At 47.6% G+C, this 14488-nt stretch overlaps 1 protein-coding gene across 1 annotated transcript in view; it reads left to right on the top strand.

Moving 5' to 3' along the window:
• SARS1 (seryl-tRNA synthetase 1) overlaps positions 1–14488 on the top strand; it is a 345554-nt gene that overhangs the window by 242352 nt on the left and 88714 nt on the right. Inside the window, exons 7-8 of the mRNA XM_069633659.1 lie at positions 5593–5814; positions 8870–8999. Of these exons, the coding sequence (XP_069489760.1) occupies positions 5593–5814; positions 8870–8999 (352 nt within the window). The remainder of the gene's footprint in view (positions 1–5592; positions 5815–8869; positions 9000–14488) is intronic.

Here is a 14488-nt window from a genome sequence, read left to right as displayed (position 1 = left end):
CACATTCACGTGCACATCACTCCAGCATGTAATACACATTACGACACACTCCTTAAAATGGAGGTCTTGTTTGTTTTCCTCAAACATGAGCGGTCACTTGACTAGCCCATGTCCCTCTTGGTGTATGCAAGAGAAGGTGGCCATCTTTTGTGACTGGATATGTGTCCCAGGAATGGGGGCTGTAGTCGGCTTAAAACCCTTCTGAATGGCGTATGCAGATGCCTGCTGTGACAGTGTCTTCACTCCCTTGCGTGTACTGTGAGGTATGGTCTGCCATTGACTAACCACCCCTCTGTTTGAATGATGCTTGGTGTGTGATTAAATGCGATGTTCAGTCCCTGGCTCCCGCGAGTGCTAAAAGCAGCCCTTCCTTGCCCACTCCCCTTATCAACAGCTGGTTCACTGAACTCTCACTCTGGCAGGCCTGCTGGTTGAGGAAGGTCCGAAGCTCTGCACCATCATCCTTTGATGCAAATAATCCTACATTGAAGCTCTGCCTCGCCAGGATGACAAGAAGAAACCGACAGCTGTGCTCCTTTCCCCCCTGATGGCGACAACTGGATTACAGCGCCTAGTTGATGGGCTAGTCTCCCTGAAGCTCTTGACTGTTGATGAATTGCCACTGCCAGAGGGAGTGATTCTTTGCTGCCAGGCTCCATAGACTATCTGTGCAGAACCGACCAGAAAATATTCATGCAAGGACGTCTGGCAAGCACCCTGATTCCATCTACCTCACCTAGTAAGCTCCAGAAGTCTGTGTTGCCTTTGTTTCTGAAAACACACTGCAACTCTCTTTCCCAGTCCTTCTGTTACTAGCTCGGCTCCGGTGTAACTTCTTTGATATTTCTTCAACATTTGTTCTTCCTTTGGTTTCTCCAATCAGACCCCTTCATCAGAAGCTGAGTCCTAGACCAGAGGACGACGTGAGAATCCTACTTACCCTGGTTGATTTCTGCCTTACCACACCTCTGGGCCTGACCTGGAATTCACTGAATCGAGAACCTCTCTTCCCAAGGGTCCTTTGGTCCCTCCTGCACCAGTGACTCCTCATTCAATACTTCAGTGGTTGTTGAACAATGTGTGCTTCAATGGCATCTTGAAACTGCAGACCGATTGCTGCAGAACTGCTTTTTCAGTCCTGTACTAATCACTGCTGAGCTTGAGGGAATTACCCAGTACTTTAGACGAGAATACATTCCCGAGGACCCTGACCACCAGGTCAGAAGGAAACTCTCCCTTATTAACACCATTCTCAATCTGACAATAGGTGGTATTGCTGTCATACAAAGGCCTATTGAAAAGCACACTAGCGTTGAGTATCCTTCCTTGGATCACCGAAGCAAGTTGTATAGATTGCTTAAAGATGGAACTCTTCCAGAGCTACTGAAAGCCCCAAACAGAATTTCAGACGCTTCAGTTGTTAAAAAAAAGCTTGCATTCCTTCAATATTTACGAACATTTGGTTTAAGTTTGTGTATTTGTTTTGTGGCCATTTTTTTGCAGCGTCTTAATTTTATTCTTTCAATAAACGAAAAGACCTGCCAGGATTCTTCACCATTTCTCAAAAGGTAGTGATGCGCCCAGGATATTACAAGAGTGGGCATTTGTGACTTTTGTAGGTCACTGCACTCTCTTTGGAAGTACGTTTGGAAGCCAAACACAATACATTGATGAAAACTGGCCTTCCTTGGGAATCGCATTGATGAATACAATATTTATTTGGTTTGCCCATGTAGGACAGTTTTTCTGAAATCCAACTAAGGGCATAGTAAAACCATTCAACTGAGACAGTACAAGACTCCACTCTTAGTATAAGGCTGTACCACCCGAGTATATGATAGTGTAAACAGAGCAACCAGGCTTATATTAGGAAGAGAGAGGGCTGGAGGAAGGCATAAAGAACCTGTAGTACACCAAGGACTCCATAGAAACACTTCTGGAAGTATTATAAAATATAATTGTTTAATAGAAATACAAGTGGGCCAAGTTAAGTCTTTGGGTAAGTACTGGTCATAGTCATAAACCCATTCATAAAAACACACCACCATGCTTGAAGGTACACAGACCAAAGCATAAAGCCTTCTTCAGAATACCTAATGTACCTAATTCAGAATGTCCCGGGAGGATAGCTTAGCGGCAACGTGCGCGCCTTGGAAGCAAGACGACATGAAGCAACACGGGTTCGATCCCCGGGTCCGCGCTTAGAAACCTCTGGGTGTTTAAGCACGTTATAAATAAGCAACTAAGACAAAAAAAACAATTACAAGACGAAAAAAACGAACAATTTCTGTAACAGCGCCTCGATGCCCATGGGCTGTGTGAGCGCTTTAAAAAAAAAAATAAAATACCTAACAGTAATTCTAGGGAAGGCAGACCTTCTCATACACATTTAGTATAGGCCACACCTATTCATGGGGAGTACAACCAATAGTTAACTTTTTGATTACTTTCAATAATATAAGGGTAGTAGACCCTGTCAGTTATGCAGTGACACTCTGCAAATAAATCACATAATCAACCAACCCCGTCACCAGGATACTTTTCTGAATAGTGAAACACAAATTCAAGGAATGGTATATACCTAAACCTACTTTGAGATTAACAGTTATACTAGGTAAGTAAAACCTTTTGGTGTACTATTCAATTACAGTTGCTTTTTGGCTCAGTGGTACACAGTCCAAGAACTCTTTATCCTAATTTCAGATTGCACTAGGCACACAAAGGTCAGGTACACCTAAAGAATGGCACACAGCTATCCTAGGCAGGTAAAACCTAATGTAATATACTATTAAAGTTGCTTTTCAAATCTGTGGAACACAGATTGAGGAAAGCAATAATGCATGAACTTATTTTTGGATGGCACACAGCTAACCTAAGGTAAGTAAAACCTATATACGTTTTTAAAGGAGCTACCAGCAAGTTAAATTTAAGCATAACCTAAGGCAGACTTATTCCAGACAGGCTAACAGCAAGTCAGGGGAAGCAAGACCCAATGGGGACACTCATACATTTATATCCTAACAGGAATAGTAAATTGGAGCCAACAGTATTACTTTTGGGGAAGAGGCACAACCAATTCACAGGTGAGTAAAATAAATGTATATATACTTTTCAGAATGGCACAACACACATTCAAGGTAATAACTTTTGTCGCTGCTCACTTTGCGTGACAGTTACCAACCAACCCTTTCACAAGTAAGTACTGTTCAAACACTTGTTATACTTTTCAAGACAGAATCCCTTACTTATCAAGTCCTTCCCTATTCTATTGCATGAGCTCACTCGGGGGAAGAAGAGGAACCCCAGTGGTCTAGGAGCCAGCAGTAAGAAGGGTGAGATAGGCTTCCGTTGCAGGCAAAGGTCAGAGTTCCTGTGGAAGACTGTTCAAACAAGTAAGTAGTTCACTTTAAAGTTAGTTAGGGTGCAGGGACATCTGAGAAAACACCCTAGGAGGATTCCAGCAGTGGGTCTGGGTGAACTGGATGAGAGTACTCCCAAATACAGGAGCACCCAAAGCTTTACAGAAATCACACAGGCTTAAGGTAAGTAAATACCCCAGCCAACACATTACCTTAGCACGGAAGAAGAGGTTGCAGCAGGGGAGATTTCAGGATCTGCAGCCAAAAACCTGATAGTTGAATTCCTTTATCGTGAAGACTGAAGACGGGACACTTGAAGGGCTTTTGCAGCAGGGATCGCATGGAAGGCTCCAGGCAAGAGTTTCTTCGCAGCTGGGTGCAGCTCTGTAGTTTTGGTGCCCTTTTCAGGAGCAAGAAGAAAACTGAATGTTATGTTAAATTCATATAGTGCACAACATGCCGAATCCCTCAGTGCACAGCATGTAAGAGGGCCAATGCCAGGAGTCGGAGCAGGGGGTACAGAGCTGAAGGCACACCTAGTCTAATCGTTTGAGTTAAAGAAGGGCTTGACTGCCCTCTTGAACCCTGCAAGACGGATGCCAACGGGTATAGAGTTCCAAAGGAGCCTGAGCGGAAAAAGAGCAGCCACATATCATCGGATTCTAGTCACTTGCAAGGTCCAGCACTTGGTGAGGGGACTTGTCTGAGATTATTCACGCCTCTGGAGGTTCAGCAGGGTCACACCAAAGTTTCAGCTCGATTCGGAAGACCATGCACCGCACAATGGCTTTGGGTCCCAGGGTATTGGGGCATTGCAACCCGCAAAGTCGCACCACAGCGTGGGATGGTTAAAAATGCAGGTTATCTTGAGTCTAGTGAGTCTCACCAGGTTCTGTGTCGGGGTCCTTGTTTTCGCAGTCCCCAGGTCGCTTGTAAGGAAGGGTAACCAGAGACTCCCGTTACACAGCAGGCTCTCTGGTCGCTGGAAATCGTCTCGGCCGTGTTTTCTTAATCTTACTCTTCGGATTCCGGTCCAGTGGTCGACTGCTACTTCAGCTTCCAGGATCAGACTTTATGCAGGAGCCCAGCCAATCAAAAAGACATGCAACATTCAAACTGGGGGGTTGGGGTGGCAGTCCTTTCAAGACAGCCAACCTTCCAGTTTGAACTGGATTCTCGCAGTCAGGCTGGAAGACAAAGGGCTGCAGAGTATTGGACTCCTCCCTCGCTTTCTGCCTTCAGATACTCTGGAGCCTGGGCAGGCTTGACCGAGGTCTCCCGCCAAAGATAAAATTGACACAAAGGATTTTCACACCCTGGAGTTCAAGGAAAGGAACAGGAAAGGACAAGGAACACTAAAATGATGAAGAGTGGGGCCATTTTGATAACAGCTCGCTGTAAAGGTGCACCAAATTAATACAAAGTTTCACTGCCACCAGCCATTTAATGTAAGCTTATCCCTGTAAGAGAAATGTTAGTTGGAATGAGAAAGCGGATACATTGTATCTCCCCAGCACTCCACATAAGGTGGGGTGTGCTGTTTTTCACCTAACAAAATGTAGAAGGGAGAGAATTATCCTTTCCTTTGATACTGTAGTTTTCACAAGGTTAGCCAGAGAAAGTGAAAGGGGAGCCCTAAGGGCCACCATGTAACGATAAAAAGGTATATACCAGAAGTTTTCAAAAGTAATAAAATTAAAAGGACGCTATGGAGAGTCTTAGAAATGATGCCCATAAAAAGAGTAAAAGGATATGCGAGTGTGGAAAAAGGTCCCCACTCACTGAGGAATAGGGAAAAATAATCCACCAGTAAAGCAAAATGTTCTGGGTTTGACACGGGTCAGGAAGATTTATCATTGCTATGAAAATACATCTTATCCAACAGTCCATTAGGCTTCCCGCCACAGGATATTTTGGGAGTATCCTAGGGAAGCTAAGGCTCTCATCAGATCTTCATGTGTCTGATTTGCTGTGATGCAAATTTAGCATTGCAAAAATAGGGTTTGCAAATGTACTAAATCTCTAAAATGATCCTCCCTGTCTATATAAATTGTAGATCTAATAATCCTAATTTAGAACTGAAAGACTTCATATTTCAGGGTATGCCTCACACAAGTTTTTCTTGCAAATGTCATTATGCCTTCAGTAAGCTTGACCAGAATGATGATCAAAACCTAGTATCTTTTTACTGCTGCTCTGCACTGAATCATTGCTTTTTGCTTCTGTCTTTCAGGTGATTGGCAAAGGGAGTGAGAAATCGGAGGACAGCACTGTTGACGAGAAGTATCTGATTGCTACCTCAGAGCAGCCTATTGCTGCCCTCCACAGGGATGAGTGGCTGAAGCCTGAGGACCTGCCAATTCGCTATGCTGGACTCTCCACTTGCTTCCGGCAAGAGGTTGGCTCTCATGGCCGAGATACCAGGGGCATCTTCAGAGTGCATCAGTTTGAAAAGGTGAGTGAGTGAAGTTATCTACGGAATGGCAGAGTGTGTTTGGTAAAAGTAAGCTGGTGAAAAGTGCTTGAGGATGATGATGGATGCTGAAATCCGATCGGATATGCCAACTGAGCACCCAGCTCAACAATATTTTGGGGAATGGGGAATGTTTGAGGAGTGCATTCTCCTGCTTCATCTATCTTGAAGGAGTTGAGTTCCATAGGCTAATAAAGAAATGGAGATCTGAATCCATTTCACTTTTTAGTACCATTAAGAAATGTGTGCCTAATTTCAAAGTCTACTTTTATTGGTTAAAGTGCTTATGGTATTTTGTTTCACTAAGCAAGTGTTAGGGAGAATTCTCAGAAATATGCTAATTCCCTTCTACCTTAGAACCCCCAGCACTTTTGCTCGACTTTCCCCTCGTACATTTTTGTTTAATTTGGACTCTGTTTCCTTTTGCTTTTGGAGTCTGACAAACTCCATAGGTATCATCTTTTTACATTGTGGCACACAGCACCTTAAGTGCAGTGACACAGGGAAGTCTCTCAAATTCCCCAAAGGTTTAAATACCTTCTCTGGGTATAACTACTGATTCCCAGAGCAGTGAAGTGAAATTGACTTTACTTACATTTTGTAACTTTCTAGACTCAGCACACACTATCTTACCAGAGGATGCTGCAGGGGTTACTTTGTCTAATTTCTCAAATAACATTTTTATGTTACCCTTTCTACAATTAATGGCTGGTGGCAGTGGTGTACTTTTTATTGCAATTGTGTGCTTTTACCGTGGGCTACTCTCACAGCTGCAATAAAACACCCATGGGTGCCCATTTTGTCAATATGGCCCGGTCTTCTTTTTTCACCATTTCTTGTTGGAAAGGTCCTTCTTGAGATTTACTCTGCGCGCCAAACCAGGTTTGGCCCCTTTGTTCGTTCTCTCTTTGGCGGGATTCACTGGTGAAGCCAGCCTCTGGCTCCAGTATGTCTGGCAGGGGCAGGAAGTGAGGGAGGTGCCCGAAACACCCTGTGCTTAATCCCCTTGGTTACAGGAATGCACCCAAAGGTGATTAGCCCGCTGATTGATACTTAGGCTACGAATGAACCTGCATAAAATGCAAGGCTTCGTGCTTGAAAGGCAGAGTTGACCACTGGACGAAGGAATCCGAAGAAGTACTTGGAAGAGACGCCTGCTGCAACTCCTGGATTGTTGGTTTGCCCGCTGTAGCCATGCTGCTGTGCTGAAGCTCCGAATTTGCCTCGACTAGAGAAGCCCTGCAAAGGACGACTTCTCCCCTTGGGTTGGTGGGACCAATTGAACCCAAGACAAGCTCATCTGGACATCATCTCGGAGCTGGCTGTACTTCCATTGCTGCTGCAGGGACCAATCGGCAGGGAGAGGAACACCAGAAATCGAGTGAGTGTCTTTAAGTCGACCCGAGCTCCAGGAAGATCCTCCGGACTCCCATGAAACAGGAATGACCAAGCCTGAGCCACCTCAACAGAGTGCTGAACCCCAGATGCAAGGAAAGTCCATAGTGGTATCCGAGAACCACGGTGGTGCTATTTGCGATAGCTGAGAGAAGCTGAAACTGCAAAGTGCTGCTGAATTGAAGTTTTCCCATTGCTGCCGCTGACCTTACATTCATAGTGCAGGAGTCCCCAGATGTCCTCCCTCTTGTCCCCACGACTGAGGCCCTTGAACAACAGGCTCTGCAGACCTACACAGGCCAGAAGCGAGCTCACTCGATTTCTGCCTTAAACCTAGCACTTGCAAATTACTGGCTGCATTATCACTGTTTGTTGCCTTTATTATTTATTTATTGTTATTTATCTGTTTCTCCTCTGCTTCGCACTTTCCACCTCTCCCCCTTCCATGCACTTGCGCGTTCTCAATGTCACTGGGCCTAGTAAGATAGCTGTTTTGTTCTCCCTGTTCCCCTCCCTTGCCTTGTCGCACTCTGAAACACTTGTGTACGAGCGCGATAGAAATAAAATATCAATCAAGCTGGAACCACTTTCTTCTAACCTGAGGTACTATAAAATTAAGGGGTTGCTTACCTTACTAGCTCTCAGTTGAGACTTGTATTGGTTGCTTTTTGTAGAGTTGCTTGCAGCTCTGCCCCTCGCAAGCATCCCAGCTTGTGGCCCTACAGTGATTTCATTTTCTACAAAGACTTCTAAAACATTGTGCAAGACTTTTGTTACTTACCTGCAAGAAGTTCTTCAGCTCACCTAGACTTTGTTCAATTAACATTGGCTGTCCTGGCTCCCTGAAATACTCTTCTTACCTCTGACTTTGTGCTTTACCTTCCCCCCAGGAAAGTGTTAATTCACTTTGCATTGGAGGGTTCATAAGTACTTACCTGCTTAAGAATATTTGCTAACCTTTGTTTTATTCCCAAAAACCTTTTCTTTGACACCAAACTCGATATTACTCTAAATGTACCAGTGTTATATCAATGTCCAGTGTTCTAGTTATTTAAGCCACCTTAGGATTTACTGAAACTGGGAGTGTGTATTATGAAGTCTATTTGAGTGTTACATATAATTGCCCCTTCTGAAGAAGGTTTATTCAACTGACTGTTAAATTAATAAATAATTCTTTAATCAAGAAACCTTAGTGTAAATGTTTATTTGAATACTTGTCACTGTGAATCTCTATGTAATAACCCTACTGCTCACATTGACCCTTCTTGAGATTAGCCTGGCTGCTCAGCCACACTACCAACCTGTGTAGTACAGACTTATAGCGAAGGTTGGGTTACCTATTGCCAGGAGGACAAGGTTAGTGTAGTCTCCCAAAGGGTACTGCACACAATCTTGCCTAACGGCAAGGCTCAGACAATCCTAACAGTTCAGAGAATGTGAGTTACTTTTGTCTGTACAAAAACAGAAATTCAGGAAAGAAAAAAGCCCTATTGTGGAAACCTGTTTAGCGCAATTAGAAGTTGATGTTTTTTATGATGGGTTTTGCATGCAGCTAATGTTTAAGTGCATGCAATGGTTTTGGTGAATTTAATTGTATAATTATTAAACGTGGTTATACCAATGCTGTTCCTTCATTCTGCAGATTGAACAGTTTGTCTATGCTTCCCCTCATGATAACAAGTCTTGGGAAATGTTTGAAGAGATGATTGGCACTGCAGAGGAGTTCTACCAGTCCCTGGGCATCCCTTATCGCATTGTGAATATAGTCTCTGGTAAGATTAAGTTATGCACAGTTTCTGTCCCTTCAGTGTCATAATGTTTAGTGTCATACTTTTCAGCATATGTGGTCTAATCCTGTTCAAAAGCTACTCTAATCGCCATCCTTTAATGTGAACTTCCTGCACTTTTTGTGGATGGCCTGAAAGGGTGTTTGTGGTTGCATGTTTTAAACTAGTGTTCAGCTGTACATTTTATCTTGGTTGGGTGATTGACTGTATTTCCTTTTTGTTTGAGAAAGCACGAGCTGAATTTGAACTCCTTGTTCTCCAGCATACGGTCTGGCATGGATTCACATGCTCATGAATATTTCTGTCATCAGGCTGGGAATCCTCGGTAAAGAACATAATCTGTTTGTTTGATTTCTGAACTGTCTTTCTCCTAACAACCAATCACTGAGCTCTGGGTCATGCTGCCCCCAGCCAATGACTGTCCTCTACCTAAGCCCCTCCTCCGGCAGCCATCTTCAGATTTTTACCGCAACGTTCAAGTGTTGGGAGTCCTCGTGATTCGCTCTCGAGCTTTTACTGTGTTTTTCGCTTTTTGGACGAGTTTTACTAAATTTTTTGGTCAATCGAGGCTTGTGCTCCATCGATAAACCTTCCGATTAACGGGGACCCATTTTTCGGATTCTTCAGCGTCTCTCGTGCGAATTTCATCGAGTTTCTTCGTGGAAGCTTCACCGCGAAGACCATGTTGGAGGAGGAGGATGATTCAGGCCCCCTTTTCAGACTTTGCTCCGACTGCGGCTTACGGAAATGTCTTCTCGGACGACAAGCATTCCCAGTGCCTTTACTGTCTGTACCCAATGCACGTGGAGACAGATTGTGCATTTTTCAAGGAAATGCTGCCTGCACTCTGAAAGATCAGCATAGGTGGCTCAAGGAATGGCTGCAGGCCAAGGCCCCTGCTGCGGGTGGAACCCAGCAACAGGCCTCCCCTGCTTCCAAGAAAGCTGAGCGGTCTTCTAAGACCTTTTGAGGGTGCCCCTCCCGTGGGGGTCCAACAAAAGGTAAAGCACTGCAAGTCCACTGTCACTGGGAGCTCCGTTGCGAAAGACTCCTCGGCGGCCAGAGCGAGTACAGCATCACCTCCGACTTCAGCCGCCAGCCAACAATCGGGGTCTTCGTCAAAGAGTAAGTCAGACCATCTGGGCAAACTCGAGGAGAAGCCCAAGTGCAACCTGCAAGAGAAGGCCAAGGGGTATCGGGGCGCTGACCCTCCCCATGAGGAGAAGGCCTCTGGGTCGTCCAAGGCCAAGCAGGACAAGGGACATGTCCTGTCTGAAGGCCCAGGTGCATCCGACGAAGGCCACCCCTTCCATCAAAGGGGTGGTGCTGTCCCTCACCAAGGATGCCGTATCCGCAGGACGCAACCCTGAAGGTGTGTCCCTCCCGCCCAGAAGAGAGTTCACTTTTCAGCACATAGAGAAGACGCTGCAGAAGATCCATCCCATCTGGTCGCGGAGAAAGGGGGGGGCAGTAATCCTACAGTGCACGGTTATCTCTTCGGAAGAGGAGCTTACCTACCTCCGGACCATCCAGTAGGAAGTGAACGTCAGGAGTAGACCCTACGACGAGGGTTCTGACGAAGGCGACGACTATGAGGATACCGTCGATGAGGAATCGAGGAACCGGGCGATCAGCCTACACCCCAGTTACCGGTTCTACCACCTCCTCAGTTGCCACCGCCACCTCAACAGCCACCTAGAGACCTCTCAGTGGACATTCTCTCGGCTTTGCATACCCTGGTCTCTCGGATGCCTCTTACGCCGGCGGCCCCACCTGTAGCGCCAGTGCTGACGGGGGAACCACCGGACAAGAAGAGGAAGGTACACCCTCCACCTCAGTGCCACCCTTTGACCCCCCCCCCCCGTCCCTCCCACACACTCCTGAGGGATGAGATGGACCCTGACACAGCGACAATGGGCACTGGCAAGGACTACGACGGCAGGTTGGGGTACCTCCCATCTCCACCCTCGCCTGACACGATCGGCTCGTTTCACGCGATGATCTCCAGGGCTTTGGAGCTCTTCCAGCTCGTTCCAGAGGAGAAAAAGGAGGGCTTCTTATATCAGCGCTGCAAGGCGAAAAGAAAGACCATCCTGTCAGTCCCATTGCTGGATGACATTTGGGACGAGGGCTTGTCTCACAAGTTATCTCCTCGGCAGCGACTACCATAAAGGCCGCCAATGCTCTCGCCATCATGGCACGCTACGACCGGGAGCTGTGGTTCAAGATCGCTCCCATTCTGGACTTCCTCCCCGACGACAATAGGTTGGAAGCATTGGAGATTCTGCAGGAAGGTGAGGTGGCGTCGGAGCACAGCATCACGGTGGCCATGGCCATCACCGGCACAGGGTTCCGCCAAATTAGCAACATCGTTTGCCTTAGTTGTCGGGGCTGGCTTAAGGCCACCAATTTTCATTAAGACTTTCAGTCGAGGGTGCTGGACATGCCCCTTGACGGGGAAAATCTGTTCGGTAAGGCTGTAGATGAGTCTCTTCAAGTAAGAGACAGCTCGTGCCTTAGGTGCGCTTCAGCCGCGACGGCCGTCCTTTCGGTCCTCGGGTAGCAAGTCCCAAGGATCCTCCAAAGTTTTACCGCTAAGCCTCCTGCTCTTCGGCCCATGAAACCAACAGGGGCCGTTCCAAGAAATTTGGAGGAGGACGTCATCGCTAAGGTCCCCAAGCTGGCCCTTCCACGTCCAAGCAGGATTGAACCGGCCATGGCATCGGGACCCGACCTGTGCAACCCGGTGGGAGGCCGCCTGGCGAACTTCCATTTCCAGACCGCACCAGGAGACAGTCCTGACGGAAGGTTGGGGAGCGCACATCGGAAGTCTTCACTCAAGAGGCCTGTGGCTGCCAGAGGAGAAAACGTTGCACATCGTGCTGGAGCTGCGAGCAGTGTTTTGTGCTCTCAAGTCCTTCCTTCTGTCCCTCAAGGGCAAGGTGGTGCGGTTCTTCATGGACAGTACCACCAAAATGTTTTACATCAGGAAGCAGGGGGCACCAGATCCCCAGCACTCTCCAAAGAAGTGCAGGACCTATGGCTCTGGGCCTTAGCCCAGGGGATGTTCCTCATCCTGTTTCATCTGGCAGGAGTGAAGAACATAGCCGCCGATCTCTCAGCAGGGAGCTGTGCTATTGCCACGAATGGGAGCTTCGGCAGGATCAAGTGGATCTCCTGTTCCGCAGATGGGGCAATCCCCAGATCGATCTGTTTGCGGCGGTGACGAACACCAAGTGCCACAGGTTGGCCAGCAGGTTTCCCAGCCGGGGAGCATGGGGGACGCATTATCATTCCCCTGGGACGGCCTGTTTCTGTATGAGTTCCCTCTGTTGAAGTTGCTTCTTCGACTCATCATCAATCAACTCAGACGGTCCCGGTGCAGGATGATCCTCATCGCACAAGCATGGCCGAGGCAGATATGGTACCCAGACCTTCACAGCATTTCAGCGTCCCCTCCAGTCAAGCTTCCAGTGGACGCAGATCTTCTCGCCAGGGAAGGAGGCACTACTCTGCACCATGACCCAGGATCGCTGAACCTGAAGGCCTACCTCCTTCAGCGTTAGAGTTCGGGGGCTACAATCTCCCAGCGGGCTGTAAGGAGGTGCTTGCCAAGGCCAGGGCATTTTCTTTGCTAATTTGCTGCGGACATAAATGGAAGAGGTTTGCCGTTTGGTGCAGTGCATAGGAGATTGACCCTTTACGAATCACGGCTCCGCAGGTACTGCCTTACTTGCTGTCGTAGGCCAAAGCAGGACTGGCCCATGGATCCATCAAAGTTCATCTGGCGCTATCTCCCGCTACACCAGATTTCGGGACGGTCGTCGTTATGGTCACACCGTCTGGTAAGGAGTTTGTCAAAGGAATGTTCTGTTCATTCCCACCGGTGAAGGCTCTGGCCCCGGCATGAGAACTGAATGTGGTGCTGACTAGGCTCATGGGCCCTCCATTCGAACCTATGCATTCAGCTCTGATTACGTTTTTGTCGTGGAAGACCGCGTTCCTGGTGGCCATCACCTCTGCACGACGGGTGGGTGAGATTCAGGCCCTGTCCTATAAATCTTTTTTTTAATTATTTTATAACACACCAAACATTACAAATAATTAGGACTTCAGTGTTTAAATGTAACAACATAACATTACAGAGGACACTCTTCTGTCCTGTAAACCACCTTACTTGACTTTTCACGAGGTGCTGCGGCCGCACCCATCCTTCATGCCCAAGGTGCCGTCAGACTTTCATCTAAATGAGCCCTTGGTGTTACCTGTGTTTTTCCCGACGCCTTCGTCAATGGCTGAAAGGACTTTGCACTCGCTGGATGTGGCTAGAGCGCTGAAGTTCTATGTGGACAGCACAAAGAGTTTCCGGAAGACGTCTCACCTTTTTGTGAACTTTGGCCCTGTGAATCATGGGAAGACCCTCTCCAAGGCTTCCATTTCCAGGTGGCTCTCCGGCTGCATCACCCATTGTCACTGGTTGGCAAACAGACCCTTGCCTGGCCGTCCAAGAGCCCATTCGACCCGAGCGATCGCTGCAACTACGGCGTTCCTGTCTGGTGTGCCCCTGCTGGACATCTGCATGGCTGCTATGTGGAGGTCGACGCACACCTTCACGAAATTCTACTGCGTCGACAGGGATTCCAGGGAGGAGTCCAGAGTCGGCCAAGCTGTGCTGCACAACCTGTCCGCTTGAAGGTGAGCCCGGTGAGGAGGTAAGAGATGTTAATGTTGAGCCTTGGCCCCTCCTGTGGTTGTGCATGTTTGTACTGCTATATATTCTTTATTCATGCGCATGTGAATCCATGCCAGAGTCCATGCTGGAGAAGGAACAATTACTTACCTGTAACTATTGTACTCCTACGTCCCGTCCCCTTTCCTCCATACTTTTGGGACATTCCGTCCTGTGCGATGGGACCAGAGCACTTTTGTAAATATGCATCAAATTGAAAGTGTCCTTCTCTTTTCACGTGGGGTACCGCACGCGGCTGTAACCCCGCCCTTCAGTCCTTTTCTCCACGCGGTCGTGGCTGGACGCACAAGCATCAGCGGGAAGACCTTTTTTCTTTCCCGTTGTCCTTCTCTCCTGCTCCGGTTCTGCGGTCGCCTATTCCTCCGTCTATGCCAGAGCTTTTGGGATTTGACACTTGTTCTTCTTGTGAGCATCGCTTTGCTAGGGTGGATCCCCATTCTCTCTGTTTGGAGTGTCTGGGACCGGATCACCGTAGGGACTAGTGTTTCTCTGCGTCTCCCTTTCAGTCCGGGCACTTCAATGTCGTCTTCGTAGGTGGGAGGAAATCTTCCAGAAGCTTACTCCAGTGCATTTCCAACTCTTCATTGACGGAAAGAAGAGACGCCCGGTAAATTCTTTACTTTTCAGGGCACCCTGGCTGGGGGACTCCTTTCCGGGGTCCTCTAGGTCTGGGAGGGGCTTCAAAAGCTCTGCTACCGGAGTTATCCATGAGGTACTTTGCAGG

This window comes from Ambystoma mexicanum, chromosome 13 (genome assembly GCF_040938575.1).
Source record: "Ambystoma mexicanum isolate Mex_15411 chromosome 13, UKY_AmexF1_1, whole genome shotgun sequence".
Classification (NCBI taxonomy): Eukaryota; Metazoa; Chordata; class Amphibia; order Caudata; family Ambystomatidae; genus Ambystoma; species Ambystoma mexicanum.
This window is presented reverse-complemented; position numbering and strand designations above follow the sequence as displayed.